General features: G+C 42.8%; 1 protein-coding gene across 4 annotated transcripts in view; it reads left to right on the top strand.

Moving 5' to 3' along the window:
- LOC138972611 (uncharacterized) overlaps positions 1-27928 on the top strand; it is a 255147-nt gene that overhangs the window by 221011 nt on the left and 6208 nt on the right. For all 4 annotated transcript variants that reach the window (XM_070345265.1, XM_070345267.1, XM_070345268.1 and 1 more), the window contains 9 exons: positions 1146-1226; positions 5472-5552; positions 9369-9485; positions 9805-9942; positions 12214-12297; positions 21080-21157; positions 23641-23721; positions 24407-24523; positions 27171-27305. In XM_070345265.1, the coding sequence (XP_070201366.1) occupies positions 1146-1226; positions 5472-5552; positions 9369-9485; positions 9805-9942; positions 12214-12297; positions 21080-21157; positions 23641-23721; positions 24407-24523; positions 27171-27305 (912 nt within the window). The remainder of the gene's footprint in view (positions 1-1145; positions 1227-5471; positions 5553-9368; positions 9486-9804; positions 9943-12213; positions 12298-21079; positions 21158-23640; positions 23722-24406; positions 24524-27170; positions 27306-27928) is intronic.

Raw genomic sequence — 27928 nt, forward strand, 5'->3', positions numbered from 1 at the left:
TGGCGAGTCTTAACACGGAGGGAGACTTTTATCAGGGGATGGCGAGTCTTAACACGGAGGGAGTCTTTTATCAGGGGGTGGCGAGTCTTAACACGGAGGGAGTCTTTTATCAGGGGGTGGCGAGTCGTAACACGGAGTGAGTTTTTTATCATGGGGTGGCGAGTTTTAACACGGAGGGAGTCTTTTATCAGGGGGTGGCGAGTCTTAACACGGAGGGAGTCTTTTATCAGGGGGTGGCAAGTCTTAACACGGAGTGAGTCTTTTATCAGGGGGTGGCGAGTCTTAACACGGAGGGAGTCTTTTATCAGGGGGTGGCAAGTCTTAACACGGAGTGAGTCTTTTATCAGGGGGTGGCGAGTCTTAACACGGAGGGAGACTTTTATCAGGGGGTGGCGAGTCTTGACACGGAGGGAGACTTTTATCAGGGGGTGGCGACTCTTGACACGGAGGGAGACTTTTATCAGGGGGTGGCGAGTCTTGAAACGGAGGGAGTCTTTTATCAGGGGGTGGCGAGTCTTGAAACGGAGGGAGACTTTTATCAGGGGGTGGCGACTCTTGACACGGAGGGAGACTTTTATCAGGGGGTGGCGAGTCTTGAAACGGAGGGAGTCTTTTATCAGGGGGTGGCGAGTCTTGAAACGGAGGGAGACTTTTATCAGGGGGTGGCGAGTCTTGAAACGGAGGGAGACTTGTATCAGGGGGTGGCGAGTCTTAACACGGAGGGAGACTTGTATCAGGGGGTGGCGAGTCTTGAAACGGAGGGAGTCTTTTATCAGAGGGTAGCGAGTCTTGAAACGGAGGGAGACTTCTTATATCTATCAGGGGGTGGGATTGGTCTTAAAAGGGAGTGAGTCCTCTATCGAGCGGAGGGGGGAGGGGGGGTGTCTTGAAAGGCGGAGGGGGGTCCACTGTAATCGGACATGTAGAAGTGGAGTCGTATGAGTATTCGTTTTTCTTGTACTTTGTTAGTAAAGCATGTTTAGTTGCTGGTTTTTTTTCGCAGTTCACTTCCATCAAAGAAAAGGGATTAGAGAAGAAAGTGGTGTTTTTTGTGATGTTGTTTATCATGTGTCAGAGCTGTTGTCGGGCCAGTCGTGCGAGGGAAGAAAGTGGTGGTTTTTGTGATGTTGTTTATCATGTTTCAGAGCTGTTGTTGGGCCAGTCGTGCGAGGGAAGAATGATCGGCATGTGCAGCACGGGCCTAGTCTGTGACGAAGGCATCTGTAGTGAGTGGTGCTGTCTTCACTGCCTTTCATCATCTAGCTCTGTCTTCACTGCCTCGCACCATCTAGCTCTGTCTTCAATGCCACACGTCATCTAGCTCTGTCTTCAATGCCACACGTCATCTAGCTCTGTCTTCAATGCCACACGTCATCTAGCTCTGTCTTCATAACCTCACACAATCTAGTGTTGTCATCAATCACTGTCTCACACCATCTAGCTCTGTCTTCAATGTCATACACCATCTAGCTCTGTCTTCACTGCCATACACCATCTAGCTCTGTCTTCACATTCACACACCATCTAGCTGTGTCTTCACTGCCACACATCATCTAGCTCTGTCTTCACTCCCACATACCATCTAGCTCTGTCTTCACTGCCATACTCCATCTAGCTCTGTCTTCACATTCAAACACCATCTAGTTGTGTCTTCACTGCCACACATCATCTAGCTCTGTCTTCACTGCCACATGCCATCTAGCTCTGTCTTCACTGCCATACTCCATCTAGCTCTGTCTTCACATTCACACACCATCTCGTTGTGTCTTCACTGCCACACATCATCTAGCTCTGTCTTCACTGCCACACCATCTAGCTCTGTCTTCACAGCCACACATAATCTAGTTCTGTCTTCACTGGTTCACACAATCTAGCTTTGTCTTCACTGCTTCCTGCCGCACACCACTTAGCTCTGTCTTCACTGCCATATACCGTCTACCTCTGTCTTCACGGTCACACACCATATTTTAGCTGTCTTCATACGTCATCTAGCTCTGTCTTCACTGAGACACACCATCTAGCTCTGTCTTCACTGCCGCACACAAAATGATAATAATACAAGGGTATTTATAGGGCGCGAATCTAAGCGCCTAAACATCAATTAAATCTGTCTTCATAGTCACAGCTAGGCCATTCAGCTATGTCTTTAATGCCAAACACGTACCATCTAGCGCTGTTTTACACCATCTAGCTCTAGCTGTCTTCACTGTCTTACACCATCTAGCTCTGTCTTCACTGTCTTACACCATATAGCTCTGTCTTCACTGCCACATACCATCTAGCTCTGTCTTACACCATCTAGCTCTGTCTTCACTGTCTTACACCATCTGGCTCTGTCTTCACTCTCTTACAGCATCTAGCTCTGCCTTCACTGTCTTACACCATCTAGCTCTTTCTTCACTGTCTTACACCATCTAGCTCTGTCTTCACTGTCTTACACCATCTAGCTCTGTCTTCACTGTCTTACACCATCTAGCTCTGTCTTCACTGTCTTACACCATCTAGTTATGTCTTCACTGCCACACACCATCTAGCTCTGTCTTCACTGTCTTACACCATCTAGCTCTGTCTTCACTGTCTTACACCATCTAGCTCTGTCTTCACTGTCTTACACCATCTAGCTCTGTCTTCACTGTCTTACACCATCTAGCTCTGTCTTCACTGTCTAACACCATCTAACTCTCTCTTCACTGTCTTACACCATCTAGCTATGTCTTTACTGTCTTACACCATCTAGCTCTGTCTTCACTGTCTTACTCCATCTAGCTCTGTCTTCACTACCACTTACCATCTAGCTCTGTCTTCACTGCCATATACCGTCTACCTCTGTCTTACACCATCTAGCTCTGTATTCACTGTCTTACATCATCTAGCTCTGTCTTCACTGTCTTACACCATCTAGCTCTGTCTTCACTGTCTTACACCATCTAGCTCTGTCTTCACTGTCTTACACCATCTAGCTCTGTCTTCACTGTCTTACACCATCTAGCTCTGTCTTCACTGTCTTACACCATCTAGCTCTGTCTTCACTGTCTTACACCATCTAGCTCTGTCTTCACTGTCTTACACCATCTAGCTCTGTTTCACTGTCTTTCACCATCTAGCTCTGTCTTCACTGTCTTACACCATCTAGCTCTGTCTTCACTGTCTTACACCATCTAGCTATGTTTCACTGTCTTACACCATCTAGCTCTGTCTTCGCTGTCTTACACCATCTAGCTCTGTCTTACACCATCTAGCTATGTCTTCACTGTCTTACACCATCTAGTTATGTCTTCACTGTATTACACCATCTAGCTCTGTCTTCACTGTCTTACACTATCTAGCTCTGTCTTCACTGCCAAACACCATCTAGCTCTGTCTTCACCGTCTTACACCATATAGCTCTGTCTTCACTGTCTTACATTATCTAGCTCTGTCTTCACTGTCTTACACCATCTAGATCTGTCTTACACCATCTAGCTCTGTCTTCGCTGTCTTACACCATCTAGCTATGTCTTCACTGTCTTACACCATCTAGTTATGTCTTAACTGCCACACACCATCTAGCTCTGTCTTCACTGTCTTACACCATCTAGCTCTGTCTTACACCATCTAGCTCTGTCTTCACTGTCTTATACCATCTAGCTCTGTCTTCACTGTCTTACACCATCTAGCTCAGTCTTCACCGTCTTACACCATCTAGCTGTTTCACTGTCTTACACCATCTAGCTCTGTCTTCGCTGTCTTACACCATCTAGCTCTGTCTTACTTCATCTAGCTATGTCTTCACTGTCTTACACCATCTAGCTATGTCTTCACCGTGTTACACCATCTAACTCTGTTTCACTATCTTACACCATCTAGCTCTGTCTTCGCTGTCTTACACCATCTAGCTCTGTCTTACACCATCTAGCTCTGTCTTCACTGTCTTACACCATCTAGCTCTGTCTTCACTGTCTTACACCATCTAGCTCTGTCTTACACCATCTAGCTCTGTCTTCACTGTCTTACACCATCTAGCTCTGTCTTCACTGTCTTACACCATCTAGCTCTGTCTTACACCATCTAGCTCTGTCTTCACTGTCTAACACCATCTAGCTCTATCTTCACTGTCTTACACCATCTAGCTCTGTCTTCACTGTTTTACACCATCTAGCTCTGTCTTACTTCATTTTGCTATATCTTCACTGTCTTACACCATCTAGCTCTGTCTTCACTGTCTTACACCATCTAGCTATGTATTCACTGTCTTACACCATCTAGCTCTGTCTTACACCATCTAGCTATGTCTTCACTGTCTTCCACCATCTAGCTCTGTCTTCACTGCCAAACATCATCTAGCTCTGTCTTCACTGCCAAACATCATCTAGCTCTGTCTTCACTGTCTTACACCATCTAGCTCTGTCTTCACTGTCTTACACCATCTAGCTCTGTCTTCACTGTCTTACACCATCTAGATCTGTCTTACACCATCTAGCTCTGTCTTCGCTGTCTTACACCATCTAGTTATGTCTTCACTGTCTTACACCATCTAACTCTGTCTTCACTGTCTTACACCATCTAGCTCTGTCTTCACTGTCTTACACCATCTAGCTCTGTCTTCACTGTCTTACACCATCTAGCTCTGTCTTCACTGTCTTACACCATCTAGCTCTAGCTGTCTTCACTGCCACATACCATCTAGTTATGTCTTCACTGCCACACACCATCTAGCTCTGTTTCACTGTCTTACACCATCTAGCTATGTCTTTACTGTCTTACACCATCTAACTCCCAGCGATGGGACAATAAAGTAATGAAAATGAAATGAAAATAAAATGAAAATGAAAAATGAAACTTTGTCTTCACTGTCTTACACCAGCTAGCTCTAGATATCTGTCTTCACTGCCACATACAATCTAGTTATGTCTTCACTACCACACACCATCTAGCTCTGTTTCACTGTCTTACACCTTCTAGCTATGTCTTCACTGTCAAACACAATCTGTTCTGTCTTCGATCGCTGTCACAAACAATCTAGCTCTGTCTGCGCTGCCATACACCATGGTTGTTGTTTTGTCTTCACACCTATAGTTTCCCTCTGTTTTCCTCTCACCATTGGGGGCCTGTCTTTTTCTGCCCCAGTGTGTATGTCTGTTTCTCCCCCATTCCGCCACCTCCATCCTTCTTTAACTCTCTCCCCGATCTCTTTTTGTTCATGCTATAACCCCATGTAATTCAAGTATAACAAAGTGTTATCACTAAATCTCTCTCTCTCTCTCTCTCTCTCTCTCTCTCTCTCTCTCTCTCTCTCTCTCTCTCTCTCTCTCTCTCTCACACACACACACACACACACACACACACACACACACACACACACTCAAGCACATAGGCAAACTAATCCGCATGCGTATGTATGAGCTTCCAAACACACAAGCACACACATGCACGAACGCACACACACCCAGACTCGCACACACTGACAAATGAACGATGTCTTCTGTGTTCAGAACTGTTTCTTAACAGGAACTGTAGAGACAACCCTGACCTCTGCATGGCAGGCACCGTGTGCGGTATCAATAAGAAGTGCAGTGAGTATATTATAGCGGACTGGGTGGCCGAGTGGTAACGCACTTGCGCTCGGAAGCGAGAGGTTGCGTGTTCAGGCCTGGGTCAGGCCGCAATTTTCTCCCCCCTTTCCTAACCTAGGTGGTGGGTTCAAGTGCTAGTCTTTCGGATGAGACGAAAAACCGAGGTCCCTTCGTGTACACTACATTGGGGTGTGCACGTTAAAGATCCCACGATTGACAAACGGGTCTTTCCTGGCAAAATTGTATAGGCATAGATAAAAATGTCCATCAAATACCCGTGGGACTTGGAATAAAGTTAAAAAAAAAATTAAAAAAAATTCCATCTCACACGGCATTAGGTCTCAGGAAACATGAATACACGCATGCAGGAAAAAAATATGGGTAGCGCCGTATGTATGGCAGCTCGCTTTCCCCGGGGAGAAAGCAGCCCGAATTTCCATGAGGGTAACCTCACTAGACTGTAAATCTTATCCAATCCAATCCAATTATCAGAATCTCTGTCCCATTTTGATTGCAATGCTTTTTGACAAATCAGGACTGATACGAGGTGACCCGCTAAATGTTATCACGTTCAGACAGGGACCTGTTTTGTTTGCCAAGCTGAGACAAACAACAAGAAAGAGTAAAAAGTTGAAATAACAATATCAACGTGATTTATTCTAAAGAATGTACATGACGCTTCAAATGCTGTGAAATAATACATTGTTTATCTAAACAGGTACATAAAAGCTATTTTTGTCGGTGGTTACTTTACAGAACGGCAAGGCACCACCCACCCTCTGGGTGTGCAATACCAACCTACTCACTTGAAAATGCCATTGTCAAATTTCTGAATAATAAAGTGAAAATGCGTTACTCAATGTACGTAAAGTTTGACACGTTTTCATTAAAACGTCTAGGAAATGTTGCATTTTCGATGGAGGACCCCCTAAAAAAATGACCGCAAAAGGTGCTCTTTTAGGCCTTTCAAACGGTTAACCCCTACCTCATTTGAAAACAGATTGTATCAAGACTAATCAAGTTAGTTTGAATGGTAATTAAATGGCATTTCCATCGATATGCAGAAATGTTTCTTATCAGCACATCCTGAATTTTTACAGATTTTAAAATACGGGACTATGGTTTGTGTCTGGTCGATTTTGGGGGTACCCCGACTTTGGCGGCGGTCACGTGATACCTACAACAGAAATCTTTAATCCGAAAAGTGTGCAAGGTAGCCAAATGAAAGGCCTTTAACGGCATATAAAGCTTGAATAAAATGACATGTGAATGAATATTTTAGTTGGGGTACGAAAATGGGTGCAATAATTTTTGTGCTCAGTTTATTTACGTCATTTCCTTTTTGCCTGGCGTCGATTCTAAATCTGTTGCTCTCTGTTGGACAAGAAAAATGGAAGCAACTGACACGCTCGTCCAACATGGTTTATCTTGTGAGATTGTTGTGTGAACGCATTTCACCTGTTAATAATCATCACGTCAAGTGAATGACTGGCTGACCCAGGGCAGAAGAATGCTTTGACTGACAAGCATAATCGTATAGGAGCCACCCAGTTCCCTTTGCGGCTGTTCTAAACTGCAGGATCGCTTCGAAATTTCTTTTGGTCGAAAGAGACGGTAATACGATCATTATTTCTAATATGCAGACTGATTGATAATGATAACAAACATGCCTCAAAAATGATTATCATTTGCTAACAGTCAGCATATTAGAAATATTAATATTATTACCATTTTAGAGGGCCCCAAAGGGGGGGGTATCATCACGATCACGGGAAGGGAAATTTTAGCTTTCACGATCACAGTTACCTTGATTTTTGTTTTCACGATCACAAACACCTTGACGAATAGAGGATCATAGAGTGATACAGCTGTGAAAAATGTACGTTGAAAATAACATGCTTTGCAATAATGCCCATCACGATCACGAAAACGAATCACGATCACGATCACGAGACTTGATTTTTTTTGTCATCACGGATCACGGGCAAAGTCCCATCACGATCACAGAAATGGAAATTTCGGCAATCACGGTCACAGAAAGGTCAAAAAACGCCAATCACGATCACGATTTTAAACCCTTTGGGGCCCTCATTTTAGTGCATCGTGCCTCTGAACTGATTTTTGTCACCAATCAAATGCGTTATTTCAAATATGCTGGCTGCTATAGCAAATTACAATGGACAGTCGAAAAGAAAGAGTTTAGAGTGTTCAACATGAAAACTGCATCTGCATGAAGCATCCTTTGTCAGATATCTTTTTTTTTTGTAATCGCCATTTAAATCACAAATATTTAATGTTGACTTGCAGTGATTGATTTCAGCTCTTCGATCTTACACATAAAAAACCCAGTCATCCGTGAGCAAAAAACTTATAACAACACTCAAAAGCATTTGTTTCATACTGTCAGGAATGGGCGGGGATGTTAGCTCAGTCGGTAGCGCGCTGTTTGTATCCAGTTGGCCGCTGTCAGCGTGAGTTCGTCCCCACGTTCGGCGAGAGATTTATTTCCCAGAGTCAACTTTGTGTGCAGACTCTCCTCGGTGTCCGAACACCCCCGTGTGTACACGCAAGCACAAGACCAAGTGCGCACGAAAAAGATCCTGTAATCCATGTCAGAGTTCGGTGGGTTATAGAAACACAACACGAAAATACCCAGCATGCTTCCTCCGAAAGCGGCGTATGGCTGCCTAAATGGCGGGGTAAAAACGTGCTGGTCGTGGGATTTATAAAACAGCATTTGGCTATACGTGAAGGGTCGTGTGTACATCATCATTTCAAAAGACCTCTTCATACATGGCCGAAATGTGTTTTAGTCCCATAAGATATATATGCATATAAAATATAAAGGATGAAAGTTGTCTCTATGACTTACTGATATTAGCAAAGAACAAGTCGCGTAAGGCGAAAATACAACATTTAGTCAAGTAGCTGTCGAACTCACAGAATGAAACTGAACGCAATGCAACGCAGCAAGACCGTATACTCGTAGCATCGTCAGTCCACCGCTCACGGCATAGGCAGTGAAATTGACAAGAAGAGCGGGGTAGTAGTTGCGCTGGGAAGGATAGCACGCTTTTCTGTACCTCTCTTCGTTTTAACTTTCTGAGCGTGTTTTTAATCCAAACATATCATATCTATATGTTTTTGGAATCAGGAACCGACAAGGAATAAGATGAAAGTGTTTTTAAATTGATTTCAAAAATTTAATTTTGATAATAAGTTTTATATATTTAATTTTCAGAGCTTGTTTTTAATCCGAATATAACATATTTATATGTTTTTGGAATCAGCAAATGATGAAGAATAAGATAAACGTAAATTTGGATCGTTTTATGAAAAAAAATTTTTTTTTACAATTTTCAGATTTTTAATGACCAAAGTCATTAATTAATTTTTAAGCCACCACGCTGAAATGCAATACCGAAGTCCGGGCTTCGTCGAACATTACCCGACCAAAATTTCAACCAATTTGGTTGAAAAATGAGGGCGTGACAGTGCCGCCTCAACTTTCACGAAAAGCCGGATATGACGTCATCAAAGACATTTATCCAAAAAATGAAAAAAACGTTCGGGGATTTCATACCCAGGAACTCTCATGTCAAATTTCATAAAGATCGGTCCGGTAGTTTAGTCTGAATCGCTCTACACACACACACACACACACGCACATACACCACGACCCTCGTCTCGATTCCCCCCTCTACGTTAAAACATTTAGTCAAAACTTGACTAAATGTAAAAACTACTCCCTAGGTCACTGCAGTGCTGTGCGTGTGTCAGTGTCGCATTTCATTAAGACTTGATGTGTTGTTTCAGAACTGCCACAAGGGTCGAACTGTGGCGATGACAGTGTGTGTGTGGGCGGGGCCAGGTGTCAGGACTACAACTGTACCTGTAATGACACTATCTCCCCGGCCAACGGTTCCATATGCGGTAAGACCCCCCCCCCCCCCCCCCCGGAGGTCCTGTGGTTGTATCTGGCAGAAACCCCATTCAACTACACAACCCTAGTATAATTATCTGAATCTTGGCATGTCATAATTTTCAAAATGTAGTGGCACTCATAAAATGTTGTGTTTTGATGGGGGGGGGGGGGGGGGGCGTTTAGTTTACTAGGTACTGTACCCTGTGCGCAGAATTTGACCAAACGTAGGAGGTGGGCGTTTACTCGATACTGGGCGTATACAAGGTAGTTTACGGTATTATTCTGTGAGTTTGACTAAGTGTAATAACTTCGCTCGTATATGAACAGAGCCCTTGGCAGGGAAGGTGAACGGGAAGTGCTCGGGGGGCACATCGTGTGAGGATCAACACGCCAATTGCAACACGACCACCAATCTCTGCACATGCCAGCAGGGCTACACCACCGAGCCAACCACCCTATCCTGTCGTGAGTATCTGCCTATGTGTTGTGTTTGTGTGTGGGTGGAAGTGGGTAAGGGACAAGGTTTTATTTGTGTGTGTATGTTATGTTTGTGTGTGTGTGTTGTGTTCGTGTGTGTGTTGTGTTTGTTGTGCGTTATTTATGCGTGTTGGTGAGTAGATAAGATAGGAGTGCACTGAATTCATCATTTTCAAAACTTTGTTTGCCCTAGTGAACCACCATAATATATTGACACAAGCAATCCACCCTTTTTGACTCCCCTGGTTAACCAGGAGAGTCTTAGAAAAAAGCATCTGTATGTTTTGGAAGCTGGAGCTTTGAAACTTTGCACATTTCTAGGGTTTTAGGATTGCCCCAGTTTGCTTGACCCTCGTCAAATGTTGTGGTCACAGCGGGGTCATGTTCGGTTCTTACAAAATTAAACATTTAGGATTTCTCTGATGTTTTTGAAGAGAGACCCTCCGAAATGCACACATTTGTAGGTATTCTTCTTCTTCTTCTTTGTTCATGGGCTTAGACTCCCACGTTCACTCATGTTTTTAGAACGAGTGGATTTTTACGTGTATGACCGTTTTTACCCCGCCATTCAGGCAGCATACGCCGATTTCGGGGGAGGCATGCTGGGTATTTTCGTGTTTCTATAACCCACCGAACTCTGACATGGATTACAGGATCTTTTCCGTGCGCACTTGGTCTTGTGCTTGCGTGTACACACAAAGGGGGTTAAGTCACTAGTAGGTCTGCACATAAGTTGACCTGGGAGATCGAAAAAATCTCCACTCTTAACACACCAGGCGGCAGCGACCGGGATTCGAACTCACGACCTCCCGATTAGGAGGCCGACGTCTTGTAGGTATTGGTGGTTCTTCAGACATGACACACATTTGGCCCATTTTTGAGAGGTGATCCAAAATCGTTCCATGATGTGATTTTCGGGCACTTTAAACACCCTACAACAACTGCAAGATGTTTATTTTGTGAATGTTGTGAATTTCATCCTTGTGTTTATAAAGTGATGGCTTTTGACTCACCTGAGTAATTGATGAGTATTATAGGATTCGTGTGTTTCCGTCCCGGACGGCCGTCCGTGGAAAAAAACTTAACGTTGAGGTTATCTCGGATGTTTTTCAAGCTAGAGCTTTGAAACTTTGAACACTTCAAGAATCTCACAAAGTGACCCTAGTTTGGTTGACCTTCGTCAGATGTTGGGGTCAAAGCGGGGTCATGTAGTTTCATAAAAACTTAACGTAGAGGTTATCTCTGATGTTTTTGAAGCTAGAGCTTTGAAACTTTGAACACTTCAAGGGTTTGATAATCTGTTAACATGACCCTAGTTTGGTTTATCCCCCGCACATTTTGGGGTCAAAGCAGGGTCGTGTTCCTAAAAACTTTATGTTGATATTTTCTCAGTTATTTTCACACAATTGTGGGTGTTGATAATCAGAAAACTTAACACAATATGGCTTGTTTTCCTTAAAAGTTTAGAGTCTCAGCATTAAAGTGTTTGCTGGAAAAGATTTTCACCACAAAAAATGTCCACTGAGCTATCAAGGATATAAGTCTTGACCTCATTAAGGTATGATGTCATTGATTGATTTGGTTATAATCTTGGCAAGACTGTTGGTGATGACATCATGTTATGATGTCATAGTGTCATTGGTTGTCTCCTGCCTTGTGTAATATACTGTTTGTTTGTTTGTTTGTGTGTGTTCTGTCTCAGAGATGGACATTGGTTGTCTCATACCTTGTGTAATGTACCGTGTGTCTGTTTTCTGTCTCAGAGATGGACATTGGTTGTCTCGTACCTTGTGTAATGTACTGTTTGTTTGTGTTCTGTCTCAGAGATGGACATTGGTTGTCTCGTACCTTGTGTAATGTACTGTTTGTTTGTGTTCTGTCTCAGAGATGGACATTGGTTGTCTCGTACCTTGTGTAATGTACTGTTTGTTTGTGTTCTGTCTCAGAGATGGACATTGGTTGTCTCGTACCTTGTGTAATGTACTGTTTGTTTGTGTTCTGTCTCAGAGATGGACATTGGTTGTCTCGTACCTTGTGTAATGTATTGTTTGTTTGTGTTCTGTCTCAGAGATGGACATTGGTTGTCTCGTACCTTGTGTAATGTACTGTTTGTTTGTGTTCTGTCTCAGAGATGAACATTGGTTGTCTCATACCTTGTGCAATGTACTGTTTGTTTATGTTTTCTGTCTCAGAGATGGAGATTCAATTTTGTTGTCTTGCACCTTGTGAAATATACTGTGTGTCTGTGTTCTGTCTCAGGTCTGGCCAAAGGCGAAAGCTGTGAGGGCGAACCTTCGTCGTGTACCACAGGGACTACGTGCGACCCCACCACGAAAACGTGCAGTAGGTCTTAAATGCATAATATATAGACATAGACAATACCCACACATTGAGCTCTGCTATCAATCAGTACAGCGTGATGTGGCGGGGGGGGGGGGGATGCGTGCATCTTACTGCCAATGCGGGAAGTGAAGGGGGGGAGGGGGGGGTGCATCGTCGCCTTCCAGCCACTCGCCACACCTTCGTTCGGCCAGTCAAACTTGTGCAGCAAGATTCTTTTGTTTTTTGTTTCTAGCATGAACAATAAATAAGTAGTCTTATTAATAATCAGACATGCCCGAGAGAGTTTTAAACATCAAAATGTGTCCTGTCTGATTCAAAACATAAATGTGAGAATTAGCAGGCGTTTAGAAAGCTGAAATCTTCAAATCACACTGTCGTTGTCTTCTTACTGTCCGTTATGCCAGTTAGCCATGTTGTTGTAAACATAGTTAACGCCGGCAGCTCACAGCGTACTACTTATTGTTCAAACACAAGCAAACATTCACAAAAACTGCTATGTCATGCGTGTAAGCAGTAAGCTTTCATAGACATTTGCTGTTGGTGACCTGAAAGAGTATAAATCTAAAAGATTACTCTTGCGTTGAAATCTACACACAACCCATGTCTGATTAAGAATGAACATTGAAAATTAATTAGTACAACGCACATCTGTTTCTGTTCTTGAAGAGTAGACAAATAATAATAATAATAATAATAATTGTCAGTAAGTACTGGTGTCACATGACTGATGTGAACCAGTTGATTGGCTAAAAACTGTTACTTTTCCACAGAGCGTATTCTTCCGCCCTTTGCTTAAGTGAGAGCCTGAGTGTACTCTCATCCTCAGAATTAATTAATGACATGTAGCTTATATTCTCCACAATACCAATAATTAAGACCATAAATTTCCTGCTTCTCAATTAAAGCAGAAGATGGGTTTTTTTCTGACAGATTGCATGTGCCTGTGCCACAGTTGCCACTGATCTAAAAATAGAACCCGCAGTGTCTAATTTTTCAGTTTCGACTTGCGAAGATTCCTCTAATAATTATGCCATGTTAGTGGCATGTAGTTTATTGTACACATTACCAAATGATGAGTTAGTATACAATTCCCAGCAGCTAACAGAAAACACAAGTGTTATTCCGATAACGTAGCAGCAGAGACGGTAGCAGCTAGATCAGCACGTAGCAGACTACACTGAAATACGACTGCATCTGTTCAGTAAATGAATGTTTTCCGAATTATTATTTCAAGGCAAGAACAATCGGAATCGAAAACGTGTAGGGTTTAGAACGTTCTTACCATATATAAGACTTATTACCAGCCTGCCTCATGCGTGCAGACTCAGTGCAACGTGACGAGCAATTTTTGTTTTTGAAATGAGACTCAGTGCAGTAGCAGACGACATAAATCCCGCTCAGCAAATTAACATGTGGGGCAAATGTGAACGATAAAACGATGGGGATATAATACGTGTAGGGTTCAGAGCATTCTTACCGTTCATATTTAGTACCAGACTCCCCGATGAGTGAAGATACCACACGAGAAACATGCCACATGTATTTTGAAATGTGCTTTCCGTCGATCTTGGCAAGGGGCAAAACTCTGCACAGTCAATCTGTCGAAGCTCGAGGAAGGTTTCGAATCGCAAAGAACGAAGAGCATAGTCCTTTCTCCGAGTTTAAATGAGGTCTCTATGAAAGATCATCACTTTATAGCTTAACGCTACACTGGAATTTACCAACAGAAATTAAAACAAGAGTTTGCGTGTGACGAAAGCACGACACACTTGAGACAGCCCACACAAAAGTAGATCCAGTGACACAAACCTGACCACACAGTTACGCCTATCCAAATGCGCGTTGCAAAATGTGCGTTTTGAATCTTCTTTTTTCTCTGGCGGTACTGACAATATCGTTATTGAAACAATCCCAGTGCACTAAGGGATTTAAAGAGCAAATCTCGAAAATAATTATTGAACTCAGCGCTATGCGCTTCGTTCAATAATGACTTTTCTCGATTTGCTCTATAAATCCCTTAGTGCACTGGGATGTCTCAATAACTTAAATTATAATAATAATAATAATAATAATAATAATAATAATAATAATAATAATAATAATAATAAAGTGTATTTATATTGCGCCTATCCCTTACAAAAAACAAAAATATTTGGCTCTAAGCGCATTACAACATGTGTAGGGACTTGGTACAATCAAGTCTGACAAATACAATAACACAATATACAGTCGGTCTCTTAGGTGAAACTGGAAAAGCAGCTTCGACATTTAAACACTGCTACTAAAAGATCCTCTAACAATGCATACTGCTTTACAATATGCATTTATGTATAAATACAGTTAAAAAAACATCGAGTTAATAGGAATTAGAAAAGGTTCTTATAATAAAACTATCTAGCGAACGACGAAGAAGAAGAAGAATAAAACTATCAATGTCAATGTATAACAAGTCATTCAACGTAAATGGCCAAAGAACAACAATAAAGAACAACGACAAAACAAAACAAAAATTCGTTGCATGTTTTTTTCGTTGCGTTTGAAATAAACTACATATAATGTTTAAACTCTTTCTGGCCATGCATGTCGCATAATAGCATTACTAATATTGCAAACGACCTAGTGTGCATTGAACGACATTTGTTTGCACGTCGTTCCCAAAGTCTAAAGGCAATGCATCAAAGGCCCAGCACGCCTGAGAACGGTTTGAGCTTTTCGCAAAAGAAGCCAAACTAACATGATGAAACACACAAGGAATGGCTTATAACAACATTGATGACTCATAGATTGCTTGCATTTTTATTTAACATCAGTAAACCATTAATGCGCTTCAACTGTTTATTCATAGACTTTCGCATACTGTGTACAACAACTGCCATCAAGTCTGGTCTAGTTGTATTTATATCGATTGCCTTCGACGAAACTGTATCAAATTCCCTAATTTCAGAAGAAATATTGCTTTCAAGTTTGCAAAACACCTGCCTGGTCGTGGGCGACCCATATGGAATTAAAAAAAGCCATGTACGGTGTTTATCCCTATTCGGATAGCGTAGTTCGTGTGCGACCCATAATCTGCAAAGAGGCGGTAAGGAGTTTATCCCAATTCGGATGGCGTGGGTCGTGTGCGACCCATAATCTGCAAAGAGGCGGTAAGGAGTTTATCCCAATTCGGATGGCGTGGGTCGTGTGCGACCCATAATCTGCAAAGAGGCGGTAAGGAGTTTATCCCTATTCGGATGGCGTGGGTCGTGTGCGACCCATCATCTGCAAAGAGGCGGTAAGGAAATGTATCCCAATTCGGATGGCGTGGGTCGTGTACGAACCACACTTTTTACGTTGAATCCTTCTTTAGAAAGTAAGGGTCGAACACGAACCACATCATCCGGACAGTGTAGTCCAAAGCGTGACCCGGTCAAGGTTAAGCAAGATAGATAACAAAACTGACTGTTTTTGAAATAATTGGTTTGTTTTTTCCATGGGTGTGAAACATTGTAAATTTTAGCTGTTCTCACTTTTTTGTCCAGTTTACGCGGGAGCCATGCTTTTTGTAGATTTGATTTAAAGGGCATCCGTGGTGTAGGAAGTGAACAGACATTGCTTTGTGTAAAATCAGCCTGTTTGCTGAACATGAACTTTGCCAAACAATTATTGTGACAAACCTAGGAATTACTGTTTTACTTTCAGTGCGACATTTGTTGCAATATTTTGTTGACGAATGTAAGTGGGAGAGTGGATGGCCTTTCCAGTCATACAAATGCTTTTTACCAAAAATGGCATCACCGCAAAGATGCACACTCACACACATCTGACTAGGTTTTTTATGACGGGGAGCATAGGTGGTTTTTATCAATCAATCAATCAATATGAGGCTTATATCGCGCGTATTCCGTGGGTACAGTTCTAAGCGCAGGGATTTTGTTTTAAATGTTTTTATTTTTATTTTATGCAATTTATATCGCGCACATATTCAAGGCGCAGGGATTTATTTATGCCGTGTGAGATGGAATTTTTTTTTTTACACAATACATCACGCATTCACATCGGCCAGCAGATCGCAGCCATTTCGGCGCATATCCTACTTTTCACGGCCTATTATTCCAAGTCACACGGGTATTTTGGTGGACATTTTTATCTATGCCTATACAATTTTGCCAGGAAAGACCCTTTTGTCAATCGTGGGATCTTTAACGTGCACACCCCAATGTAGTGTACACGAAGGGACCTCGGTTTTTCGTCTCATCCGAAAGACTAGCGCTTGAACCCACCACCTAGGTTAGGAAAGGGGGGAGAAAATTGCTAACGCCCTGACCCAGGGTCGAACTTGCAACCTCTCGCTTCCGAGCGCAAGTGCGTTACCACTCGGCCACCCACGGGTAGCATAGATGGTTTTTATGACGGGTAGCATAGATGGTTTTTATGACGGGCAGCATAGATTTTTTTATGACGGGCAGCATAGATGGTTTTTATGACGGGTAGCATAGATTGTTTTTATGACGGGTAGCATAGATGGTTTTTATGACGGGTAGCATAGATGGTTTTTATGACGGGTAGCATAGATGGTTTTTATGACGGGTAGCATAGATGGTTTTTATGACGGGTAGCATAGATGGTTTTTATGACGGGTAGCATATACCGAGCAACAAAAGAAACGCGAATTTTCTCCAGAAAAACGTTTAATCACAATTTTAAAATATCATTTCTCATAAACGTAACATCGAAACGAATCAAAATTACGGGGGTATGTTCCTCGCACACTGTTCTTGACTATGGCATAGTTTTTTGCTGCCACGGGCAAAGGGGGCCTCTGCAGATGGTCAGTACGGTGTGTGACACCCATGGACGTTGATGACGGCCTGGCAGCGGCGCCTGATGGAGTGAATAAGTCGGTTGATGGCGTCTCTCGGGATGTTGCACCAGGCATTGATAAGAGCCTGACGCAGTTCTGCGGCAGTTCTTGGTCCTGGGCGTAATTGGTTGATCTTTCTTTGAAGTTGGTCCCAGAAATGTTCAATAGGATTCAAATCTGGGCTGAGGGCGGGCCAGGCCATGATGTCGATGTCATTGGGCTGCAGGAAGGCCTGGGTGACCCTGGCTGTGTGCGTGCGAGCGTTGTCTTGCTGCAGAACACAGTTTCTGCGCGCCTGGAAAAAGGGCACAACATGAGGCTGTAAGATCTGGTCAATATAACGCTGTGCTGTGATGCCGTTTCCCCGACCAGGACCAAGATTGTTGAAAAACACAGGTCCCAGGGATTGTGTTCCATGACGCAGTCACCAGCATAGCGTTCACCTCTTCTTCGTCACACTCTGACACGCCCATCAACATGACTAATGCAGAAACGGCTCTCATCGGTGAACAGAATGTTTCGCCATTGTCTCCAGTTCCAGTTGATGTGATCCTGGGCCCACTGCTGGCGCGCCATGCGATGTCTTTGAGTGAGGACTGGTCGTCTAGCGGGACGGCAGTTTTGGAGGTCTCGCTCAGCAAGTCTTCGGCGTATTGTCTGGCCACTGATAGGTCTCTGGTGGTTACTGACGGTGTTCCTGGCTGTTTCATTGGCTGTATGGAATCGGTTTCTCAAATGATGACGCAGGATCTGGCGATCTTGTCTCTGTGTGGTAACGCGAGGTCTTCCACTTCGTTGTGTATCAGCAGTGCTTCTAGTGTTGACAAAACGTTGCTGAAGGCGATATACTGTTGACAGATGGATTTGGTGTGTGGCAGGTCTGTCTTATTAAGGCATGTCTAAGAGTACTCGATTGTAGCATTGATTTGTTGTTTGATTGCTTTTTGTGTGTGTGCAGCATGTCGAACACAACTGGTTGGTTGCATGGATTTTTATGAGGCAGTCTTAATTATTACAGCATATCTAACAGAACTAGATGGTTTGTCACGGTTTGGAGACATTGATTGAGGAAGAAACTCTCTGTAGGGTGCCTTTCCGAAAGTGCGATGCAAAGCGCCTGTGCTTATCGCAACTGGATGATTTGTGCTGACTAGCTGGGCACGAGGAATTCGTTTACCTCCATGCATGGGCTGGGGTGCGAGGTGTAATATTGTGTACAGGGTTTTCACGTGAGAAATTCTGCTGGCTTGGCAAAGTCAGCTAAATTGCGATATACTTTTGACGATAGCGGTTGGTTGCTGGAGTCACGTGATGTTTTTGACCAGCTAGGGGAGAGACATTGTAACTGCCCATTTGGCATATGTTTTGACGGCGTTAAGGTCGTTTCTCGTCTAGGAGTTAATGGTTTTCAACACGTGGTGATATTTTTTGTCAACGTGCCTGCTCTGCGTTGCACAGGAGGGCTCTTAGAATAACGGAGAATCGACCGCCTTTTCGCTGCAAGATATATTTTGACGAGTCAGGTATTACTTGACTGGGTTTTGAAGGATTTCAACGCAGTGGAAGACTTATGAGGTCGACGCGCTTCTCCGTCAGTGAACAACGATAAGTCATACACGGAAGCGGTTTCGCTCAAGCCTGTCTTACACTGTGCCGAATATCCTTGCGAATATAAACATGTTGTATTCGGCAAAAAAAGAGACGAATGGACAGGAAAAAATATTGAAAATTCGAAGCCTTACCGATCATTGCGAATGCATACAAATCCTTATACGAATGCCTTACGGACGTATTACGAACGTTGCGAGTGTTGCGAGTGCTTGCAAATATTTTACGAATAAAGCGATTATGCAATTCGCATTGTTCGTAATACTGCTTTTACACTGTGCCGAATTTTCCTTGCGAATAGAATTCGCCAATAATGATCGGGACATGGTCCCAAGACATTCGTAAATGTTCCTAACCATTCACCCCCATTCGTCTCTTGTTCCGAATATTAGCAACATGCATCTAATATTCGCAAGGAAGGCATATTCGTAAGCCATTCGTAATCATCGTAAAGGTATTCGTAGCGCTCGCAAGGCATTCGCGATGACCGGTACACATTCGCAAGCACTCGCAACCATTCGTAAGACATTCGCAAGAAATGTCTATATGAAAAGGTTATATTAGGCCAAAAAAATAGACGAATGGACAGGAACAATATTGGCCATTTGATGCTTTACGGATCCTTGCGAATGTCTTACGAATGGTTGCAAGTGCTTGCGAATGTCTACCGATCATTGCGAATGCATAAGAATCTATATTCGCAAGGATATTCGGCACAGTGTAAGACAGGCATAACGAATGTTTGCGAATGCCTTGTGAGCTTTACGAATACATTGCGATGTTTACGAATGTTCGCAATAATATTCGGCACAGCACAAGACAGGCATAACGAATCGTTGCGAGCGTTACAAATACATTGCGATGATTACAAATGTCTTGAGTACGTTGGGAAAAAGTTAAAAATATGACTTCCTTGTGAATATTAGGAACATGTTACTATGTTCGAAACACGAGACGAATGGTAGCGAATAGTTAAGAACATTTACGAATGTCTTGCGACCATGTCCCGATCATGGCGAATTATTGGAAAATTCTTTTCGGAAGGGTAATTCGGCACAGTGTAGGAGTAGCATTAAGGAGAGCTACACATTCATAGGCTGTTGAGCTTCTGGAGCTACTGGTGTTCTGGTGTTCTGGTGTTCTGGTGTTCTGGTGTTCTGGTGGTTGTTGCTGTTGCTGTTGCTGTTCTACCTGTTCCACTACTTACCATTTCTGGTATTTACGGGGAGGACCTTCAGCGGCTGAGTGAGGCGCCTGATATCTCCACTATTCACTGCTTCGCTCCACGCCAACCGGCGGAGCAGTTGTGGAGATAGACTATTTACGGGTCGCCCACTTCGTGGCAGAAAGCTAAGTGCACCGTGTTATTGCGCTTTTCACCACCAATTAAAGTCATCTTATACATTTGTGATTATATTTCAGTGGTGACAACGTGGGGGTGTGACACCTGCCTAAACTAGCGCTTTTTGCAGATCAGTTAGTTTTTCTTTATCTGTACACGAGTTCAGCGTGTTATTATCATTTAATAAACTTTAACTGGCACTTTTGTCAGTTACCCTTTTTTACGTCTTGGACGTATAACAACCATTGAAGTGAAGTGTTGAGAGAGGTGGCGAGATCGTATATAAACAGGCGTCTCAAATTCATATTTGTTATTGATTCTATCTTTTTGTATGACTGCGAAAGTGGATCGTGGTGTGGTTAGTTAGTTAGTAGTAACTGACCGTTCATAATCATCTTTCTTTGATCTATGAAACGTGATATGTGACCCTCCACCACGAAATGAGTCGCATGTCACCTCGCGCGGTTCTGCGCTAGGCTTAATATAAGTCCGGGGAGTGTCTGGTAACAGTGCGAGGGTCCCCTTAGTCACAGGCTTATAACTCAAACAGTTTGCGCTCTTTTCTAAAACGGTTTTCACCACCGGATAGAGCATAAAAAACTCTTCAGGAAAATGTACAAATATGAAAATCATGCAAAGGTGACATGCGACTCATTTCGTGGTGGAGGGTCACATATGGTTGTATGGATTTGGTGTAAGGCAGGTCTGTCTCATTACAGCCTGTCTAACACTGTAACTGGTTGCAAATAACTGGGGGCCGAGTTTCTCAGTTGGTCGAGCAATAGACTTAAGACCCCCATATCACCACAGTGGCACGTAAAGACTTTGATCGTTCTGCAAAGTATTCAGGATAGCTCATTACATCTTTACACACACAAACGCCTAAGTAGTGCAACTCTTGTTACCGCTAGCTTTCCGCTGGGAGAATGCCACTTAAAAAAGTGAGCAACGGGAAAATAAAGTAAATAAAATGATTTGGTGTGTGGCAGGGCTGAAACTGGGCCAGATATGTGAAAAGGACATGGATTGTCGGACCGAAGCGATCTGCAACGAGGACGGCACATGCAGTGAGCCCCTGGACTCTCCACACCAATCCACCCCACGCCCCCTATCTGTCTTTCTCTGTCTTCTTTTTTTTTCTTTCTCTCTCTTGGTCTCTCTCTCTCTCTCTTTCTTTCTTTTTTTTTACTCGTACGCACACACACACACACACACACACACACACACACACACACACACACACACATTCTGTCTGCCTACAAGATTGTGTTGAACGTCCTTGTTCCTATGTTGCAATAGTGTTCGTAGGTTGTGAGAGAATTCTTTTCCTCGGGAACATTGAGGCAAGCTACATGGGATATCGTAGACCAATGACTGGAAAGCGGTGTTTGTCCACACGTTGCTCGACCTGTGCACTGAGCGACGCAGTCGCAGCATCGATGTTTGTACACATGTTTCTAATAACAATAGCGTTCTGTTTAGCGGACAGTGCACAGGGTTCCCCATCGACTCTCTATAGCGTTCTGTTTAGCGGACAGTGCACAGGGTTCCCCATCGACTCTCTATAGCGTTCTGTTTAGCGGACAGTGCACAGGGTTCCCCATCGACTCTCTATAGCGTTCTGTTTAGCGGACAGTGCACAGGGTTCCCCATCGACTCTCTATAGCGTTCTGTTTAGCGGACAGTGCACAGGGTTCCCCATGGACTCTCTACCTAGAGGCTCCCGGGACCCCCAATTATAATGACCCATAAGCGGAATTTTAGAGGGTCCAAAAACAGGAGGACTCTTGGTAGTTGTGTGAGACCTTCACATAAATGTTATTTGTCTAACCGATTAAATTTACTCCGTAGATTCGGGTCTGCACAAATCCGGCAGGACATCTCGTCTGCGAAATAGATCTAGTGACGAGTTGTATCTATTCTGTATGGAACCTAGAAGACGATTACGTCAGTCACGACTGCACGCACGATACCACACATATGTATGAATGTTCTACTGCATGAATTCGGCTTCTGATGTATATAGGACACAGGGACACACAGTTTTATGAGCCCTTGTAGAGAAAGGATAGATCGGAGCTGATTCTCACTGGGATGTCAGTTAATTATTCGCCTGAGGCCTGATTTTACTACCACAGATCACCTTCTACCTGGGAAGACAAGCCGTTCAATTTGCATGTAGCTTGCCGAAGTATTGCTCAGGAAAAGCAAAGAAAGGCAATTCATACACAGCCCATAAACACTAAACAAAGTTATTATTGAACATATATTATTCTTCGATTCACTTTGCCGTGAACGTGTGAAATATGCGCTTAAAGAAAATGTGACCAGCCTAGCAAGCGGAATGGTTTTGCCAACGAGCGGAATTGCTCGATGAGTAAGTACAACAAGGAGAGAGAGAGAGAGAGAGAGAGAGAGAGAGAGAGAGAGAGAGAGAGAGAGAGAGAGAGACATAAGCAATACAAACGAGCTTCTTTTCAACCAGCCCTCGCCCAGAGAGGGACTACTCTAATCTTATATACATATACACAAACGTAAAACAATTACAAAAGATAAACATAAAAGTAAAAAAATAGAGACAAAGACAGAGAGAGAGAGAGAGAGAATAAAACACAAAAAGAAGTACCGTTATTAGCACCAATGACTGGAAGCTTTGGGTTTCTTCACTTCCATAGCGTTGTTAGCGCCACTGACTTGTAGCTCTGGGTGAGTTCACTTTCATAGCGTTGTTAGCGCCAGTGACTTGTAGCTCTGGGTGAGTTCACTTCCATAGCGTTGTTAGCGCCAGTGACTTGTAGCTCTGGGCGAGTTCACTTCCATAGCGTTGTTAGTGCCAATGACTTGTAGCTCTGCGTGAGTTCACTTTCATAGCGTTGTTAGTGCCAGTGACTTGTAGCTCTGGGTGAGTTCACTTTCATAGCGTTGTTAACGCCAATGACGTGTAGCTCTGGGTGAATTCACTTCCATAGCGTTGTTAACACCAATGACGTTTAGCTCTGGGTGAGTTCACTTCCATAGTGTTGTTAACGCCAATGACGTTTAGCTCTGGGTGAGTTCACTTCCATAGCGTTGTTAACACCAATGACGTTTAGCTCTGGGTGAGTTCACTTCCATAGCGTTGTTAACACCAATGACGTTTAGCTCTGGGTGAATTCACTTCCATAGCGTTGTTAACACCAATGACGTTAACTCTGGGTGAGTTCACTTCCATAGCGTTGTTAACACCAATGACGTTTAGCTCTGGGTGAATTCACTTCCATAGCGTTGTTAACACCAATGACGTTTAGCTCTGGGTGAGTTCACTTCCATAGCGTTGTTAACGCCAATGACGTGTAGCTCTGGGTGAATTCACTTCCATAGCGTTGTTAACACCAATGACGTTTAGCTCTGGGTGAGTTCACTTCCATAGCGTTGTTAACGCCAATGACGTGTAGCTCTGGGTGAATTCACTTCCATAGCGTTGTTAACACCAATGACGTTTAGCTTTGGGTGAGTTCACTTCCATAGCGTTGTTAACGCCAATGACGTGTAGCTCTGGGTTTGGTTTCAGAAATCGCCTTGAACGGGTCCTGCACGACGGGCAACTCCGACTGTAAGACCGGTACCTTCTGCGACCAGCTCAATAAGTGCAGTGAGTTTTTGTCCTTATCCGACTTCTCAGGGGAAGTAACCCGTGGAGACACGCCCTTGGCGCCACAGTTAATACACAACTCCGACCTCTGTTCTTCCCAGAGACAAATTATTGAGCGAACTTTGCTTAGACGGCGTTTTTTCTATTTAATAAATGCAGATCTTAGTTCATTGTTTCACTGTAGCGTCAAATATGTATCACCACTGGTAGTTTCCGCTGAGCTTTGCGGTACTTTCTACGATGCCGGTCCCCGATTGTTTGAACAAAAGACATTATTTCGAAATTCGATTTTGCTTTGGACATTCTCAGTCAAACTCTTGTGCAACATTTAAGAAACTGATAATTGGTTCGTGTTTTAACTGAACTCGACCCGATACTGATCTTGAAGCTTGCCAAAAGTCAATCAGACTTGCGTCATGTCTGGATGTCATCAGACGCTAGAACTGTTTGAATGATCCAACGTCTTTAGCATTCGAGAAAGTGTTAACGTTATTTTTTACATATTTTTTTTATTATGAGCCATTATGTTTTTTAAGGACAAAATTAATGAAGTTTCAATCACGTGGTTAGCAGATGCGACGTAGTGTGTTGTGAAGTGTTGTGTGTAGGTTACGGAAACGCACCAGAGTGTAACGTCACAGAACAGTGTGACGAAAAATTAATGTGCGTGAACTATTGTGTGCAGGGTATGGTAAAGCCCATAAGTGTAACAACACGGAACAGTGCGCGGCTGGAGCTGTGTGCTTAAGCTCTTACTGTGTGTGTTCGAGAGAGATCTCCATAACATACGGCGCCATTTGTGGTATGTACATAATATGTGCAATCATCATCATCATCATCATCATCATCATCATCATCATCATCATCATCATCATCATCATCATCATCATCTTCGTCGTCGTGATTATCGTCGTCGTCATCGTCATCGTCAGCATGTGTGCCCAATCACGTCTGGAAAGTAGCTTGAAATAACTCGTCATTCTTGGCGTAGTATTGACTGACGTTATAGGCAACCTATGCATCACGTTTTCAATTAGAAGCGACCATTTCAGGGTGTGTTTTTGTGTGTGTGGGCCGGGGTCCTTCAGCTAACACAAAAAAGATGTAAAAGCTAAACTTACCTTAATCTTGTTATGGTCGGCCATAGGTTAACAAGTTACGTTGTCATTCTCTTCTGTCTTGTACAAATGGCGTCTTACTTTCCAAATATGATATATTGCCTTGTTAACAACCTTGGTGCTATAAATCCATCAGGAATCAGCGGCAGACAGACAGAGGGAATGCTCTCACGCGCGTTCGATATTCTGCTATCATTCATTCCAAAACAATACAAGAACAAGCCGCATTAAGCAAAATTACGACATTCAGTCAACGCGTCGAACTCACAGAATGAAATTTACGCACGTCATCTCCCCGAGGCCTTGAGCCAAGAATATGCTACAGCCAAGCTGTAATGCAATCCCATAGTCCGTGCTACGTCGAACTTTGTTTAAAGCCACCCTCCGTGTCCCGTTAACCATCTGTTTCTGCTCCCCGAGCCTCTACACAGAGTGCAAACATACTTCCATTTGAACTCTCACCGAACTGGAACATTCTCGCTGCTTTCCGTTGAGAAAGACATTTTCAAAGAATGTATTTTTTGCAGTTAGAAAGGAAGTACATTAAAACAAATCGGAAGCCTCATTTTGGCGCTAGATCTAACTTTTAAAATCTAAACGATAAACTGACAGCTTGTTACACAAACATTGTTAAACACCACATAACTGATCATCAAAACGAAGTCAGTACAGTTCGAATTTTTAAAAGTTATAATAATAATAATAAAGTGTATTTATATTGCGCCTATCCCTTACAAAAAACAAACATATTTGGCTCTAAGCGCATTACAACATGTGTAGGGACTTGGTACAATCAAGTCTGACAAATACAATAACACAATATACAGTCGGTCTCTTGGGTAAAAATGGGAAAAGCAGCTTCGACATTTAAACACTGCTACTAAAAAATCCTCTAACAATGCATACTGCTTTACAATATGAAATATGCATTTATGTATAAATAGGAATTTGAAAAGGTTCTTATGATAAAAACTAACTAGCGAACGACGAAGAAGAAGAAGAATAAAACTATCAATGTCAATGTATAACAAGTCAGTTAGAAAGGATGTAGCCTATGTCAAGCAAGCCAGGTGAATGGGTCAATTGGTGTGTGCAGCGTGCAGCTTCTCTGTCTCTCTGTTTACATCGTAACCAACCAAGCCAAAATGGCGACATTTTACTCGCAGGGTCTTTTCGGGTATTATTTTTGTCACCACGCACGGAAAAAACCCACGTTATTTCTAATATACTGACTGTTAGCAAATGATAAAAGAAATGTCTCGAAATTCTATCAGAATTCACCTAACTGCTCATTTTGATATATTATTTCTCGACATGTCTGTTATCATTTGCTAACAGTCAGAAATATTGAAAATATAATAATAACTTCTTGCATAATGAATACCTTGCTACTATTCTTACAGAACGCCCTGCCATTTAAACACCTTGTTACTATCCAAATAGAACATCTTTTGTTGTGAACACGTTGTTACTATCCAAAATAGCATCTTTCCCTGTGAACACATTGTTCCTGTCCAAATATAACATGTTGCGTTGTAAATAACCTTGTTATTTACTGAACATAACATGTTGCGTTGTAAATAACCTTGTTACTTACCGAATATAACACGTTGCGTTGTAAATAACCTTGTTACTTACCGAATATAACATGATGCGTTGTAAATAACCTTGTTACTTACCGAATATAACATGATGCGTTGTAAATAACCTTGCAACTTACCGAATATAACATGATGCGTTATAAATAACCTTGTTACTTACCGAATATAACATGATGCGTTGTAAATAACCTTGTAACTTACCGAATATATCATGTTGCGTTGTAAATAACCTTGTTGCTTTCCGAATATAACATGTTGCGTTGTAAATAACCTTGTTACTTACCGAATATATCACGTTGCGTTGTAAATAACCTTGTTACTTACCGAATATAACATGTTGCGATGTAAATAACCTTGTTACTTACCGAATATAACATGCTGCGATGTAAATAACCTTGTTACTTACCGAATATAACATGTTGCGATGTAAATAACCTTGTTACTTACCGAATATAACATGTTGCGATGTAAATAACCTTGTTACTTACCGAATATAACATGTTGCGTTGTAAATAACCTTGTTACTTACCGAATATAACATGTTGCGATGTAAATAACCTTGTTACTTACCAAATATATCATGTTGCGTTGTAAATAACCTTGTTACTTACCGCTTATAACATGCTGCGTTGTAAATAACCTTGTTACTTGCCGAATATAACATGCTGTGTTGTAAATAACCTTGTTACTTACCGAATATAACATGTTGCCCTGAAAACATCATTCACAGCGCCCAATAGCGGCAGGATCGGCAGTGACTGCGGGGAGGTGATCGCGTGTGACGCTAGTCTGGGGGGCACGTGTGGCTCCACGGACAAGTGTGAATGCCCAGCTGACACTGCCGTTGTGCACGACTTCTCCTGTGGTCGGTATCCAAGCCTGGCTTAAAGAAAGAGAGAGAGAGGGGGGGGACTCTTTGATTGTTTATTGTCATTAGCTAACAAAGATGTCTGCTTTATTCACACAAATTGCGAACAACCCATAAAGGTAGACGGACGAACAAGAAGGGGGGGGGGGGGTGCGGCGAGAGATAGAAAGGTATAAAGAGAGGGAGAAGGAGAGAGACATAATAACTGAGAAGAAGAGTACGTGTGTGTCAAATCGACAGATATATATATATATATATATATGTAAGATTATTGTGAGAGAGAGAGAGAAAAAGAGAGTGGTTGTGTTGGTGGGGGAGAGAAAACGGAAGAGAGATCTATACAGAGTGATTGTAACACACACACACACACACACACACACACACACACACACACACACACACACACACACACACACACATGCGTATGCTACCTTCGATTGATGAATTTTATTCATTTTTGACTCACATGCGAAGCAAAAGTGAGTCTATGTACTCACCCGAGTCGTCCGTCCGTCCGTCCGTCCGGACGTCCGTCCGTCCGTCCGGAAAACTTTAACGTTGGATATTTCTTGGACACTATTCAGTCTATCAGTACCAAATTTGGCAAGATGGTGTATGAT

This window comes from Littorina saxatilis, linkage group LG8 (genome assembly GCF_037325665.1).
Source record: "Littorina saxatilis isolate snail1 linkage group LG8, US_GU_Lsax_2.0, whole genome shotgun sequence".
In the NCBI taxonomy this organism is placed as follows: Eukaryota; Metazoa; Mollusca; class Gastropoda; order Littorinimorpha; family Littorinidae; genus Littorina; species Littorina saxatilis.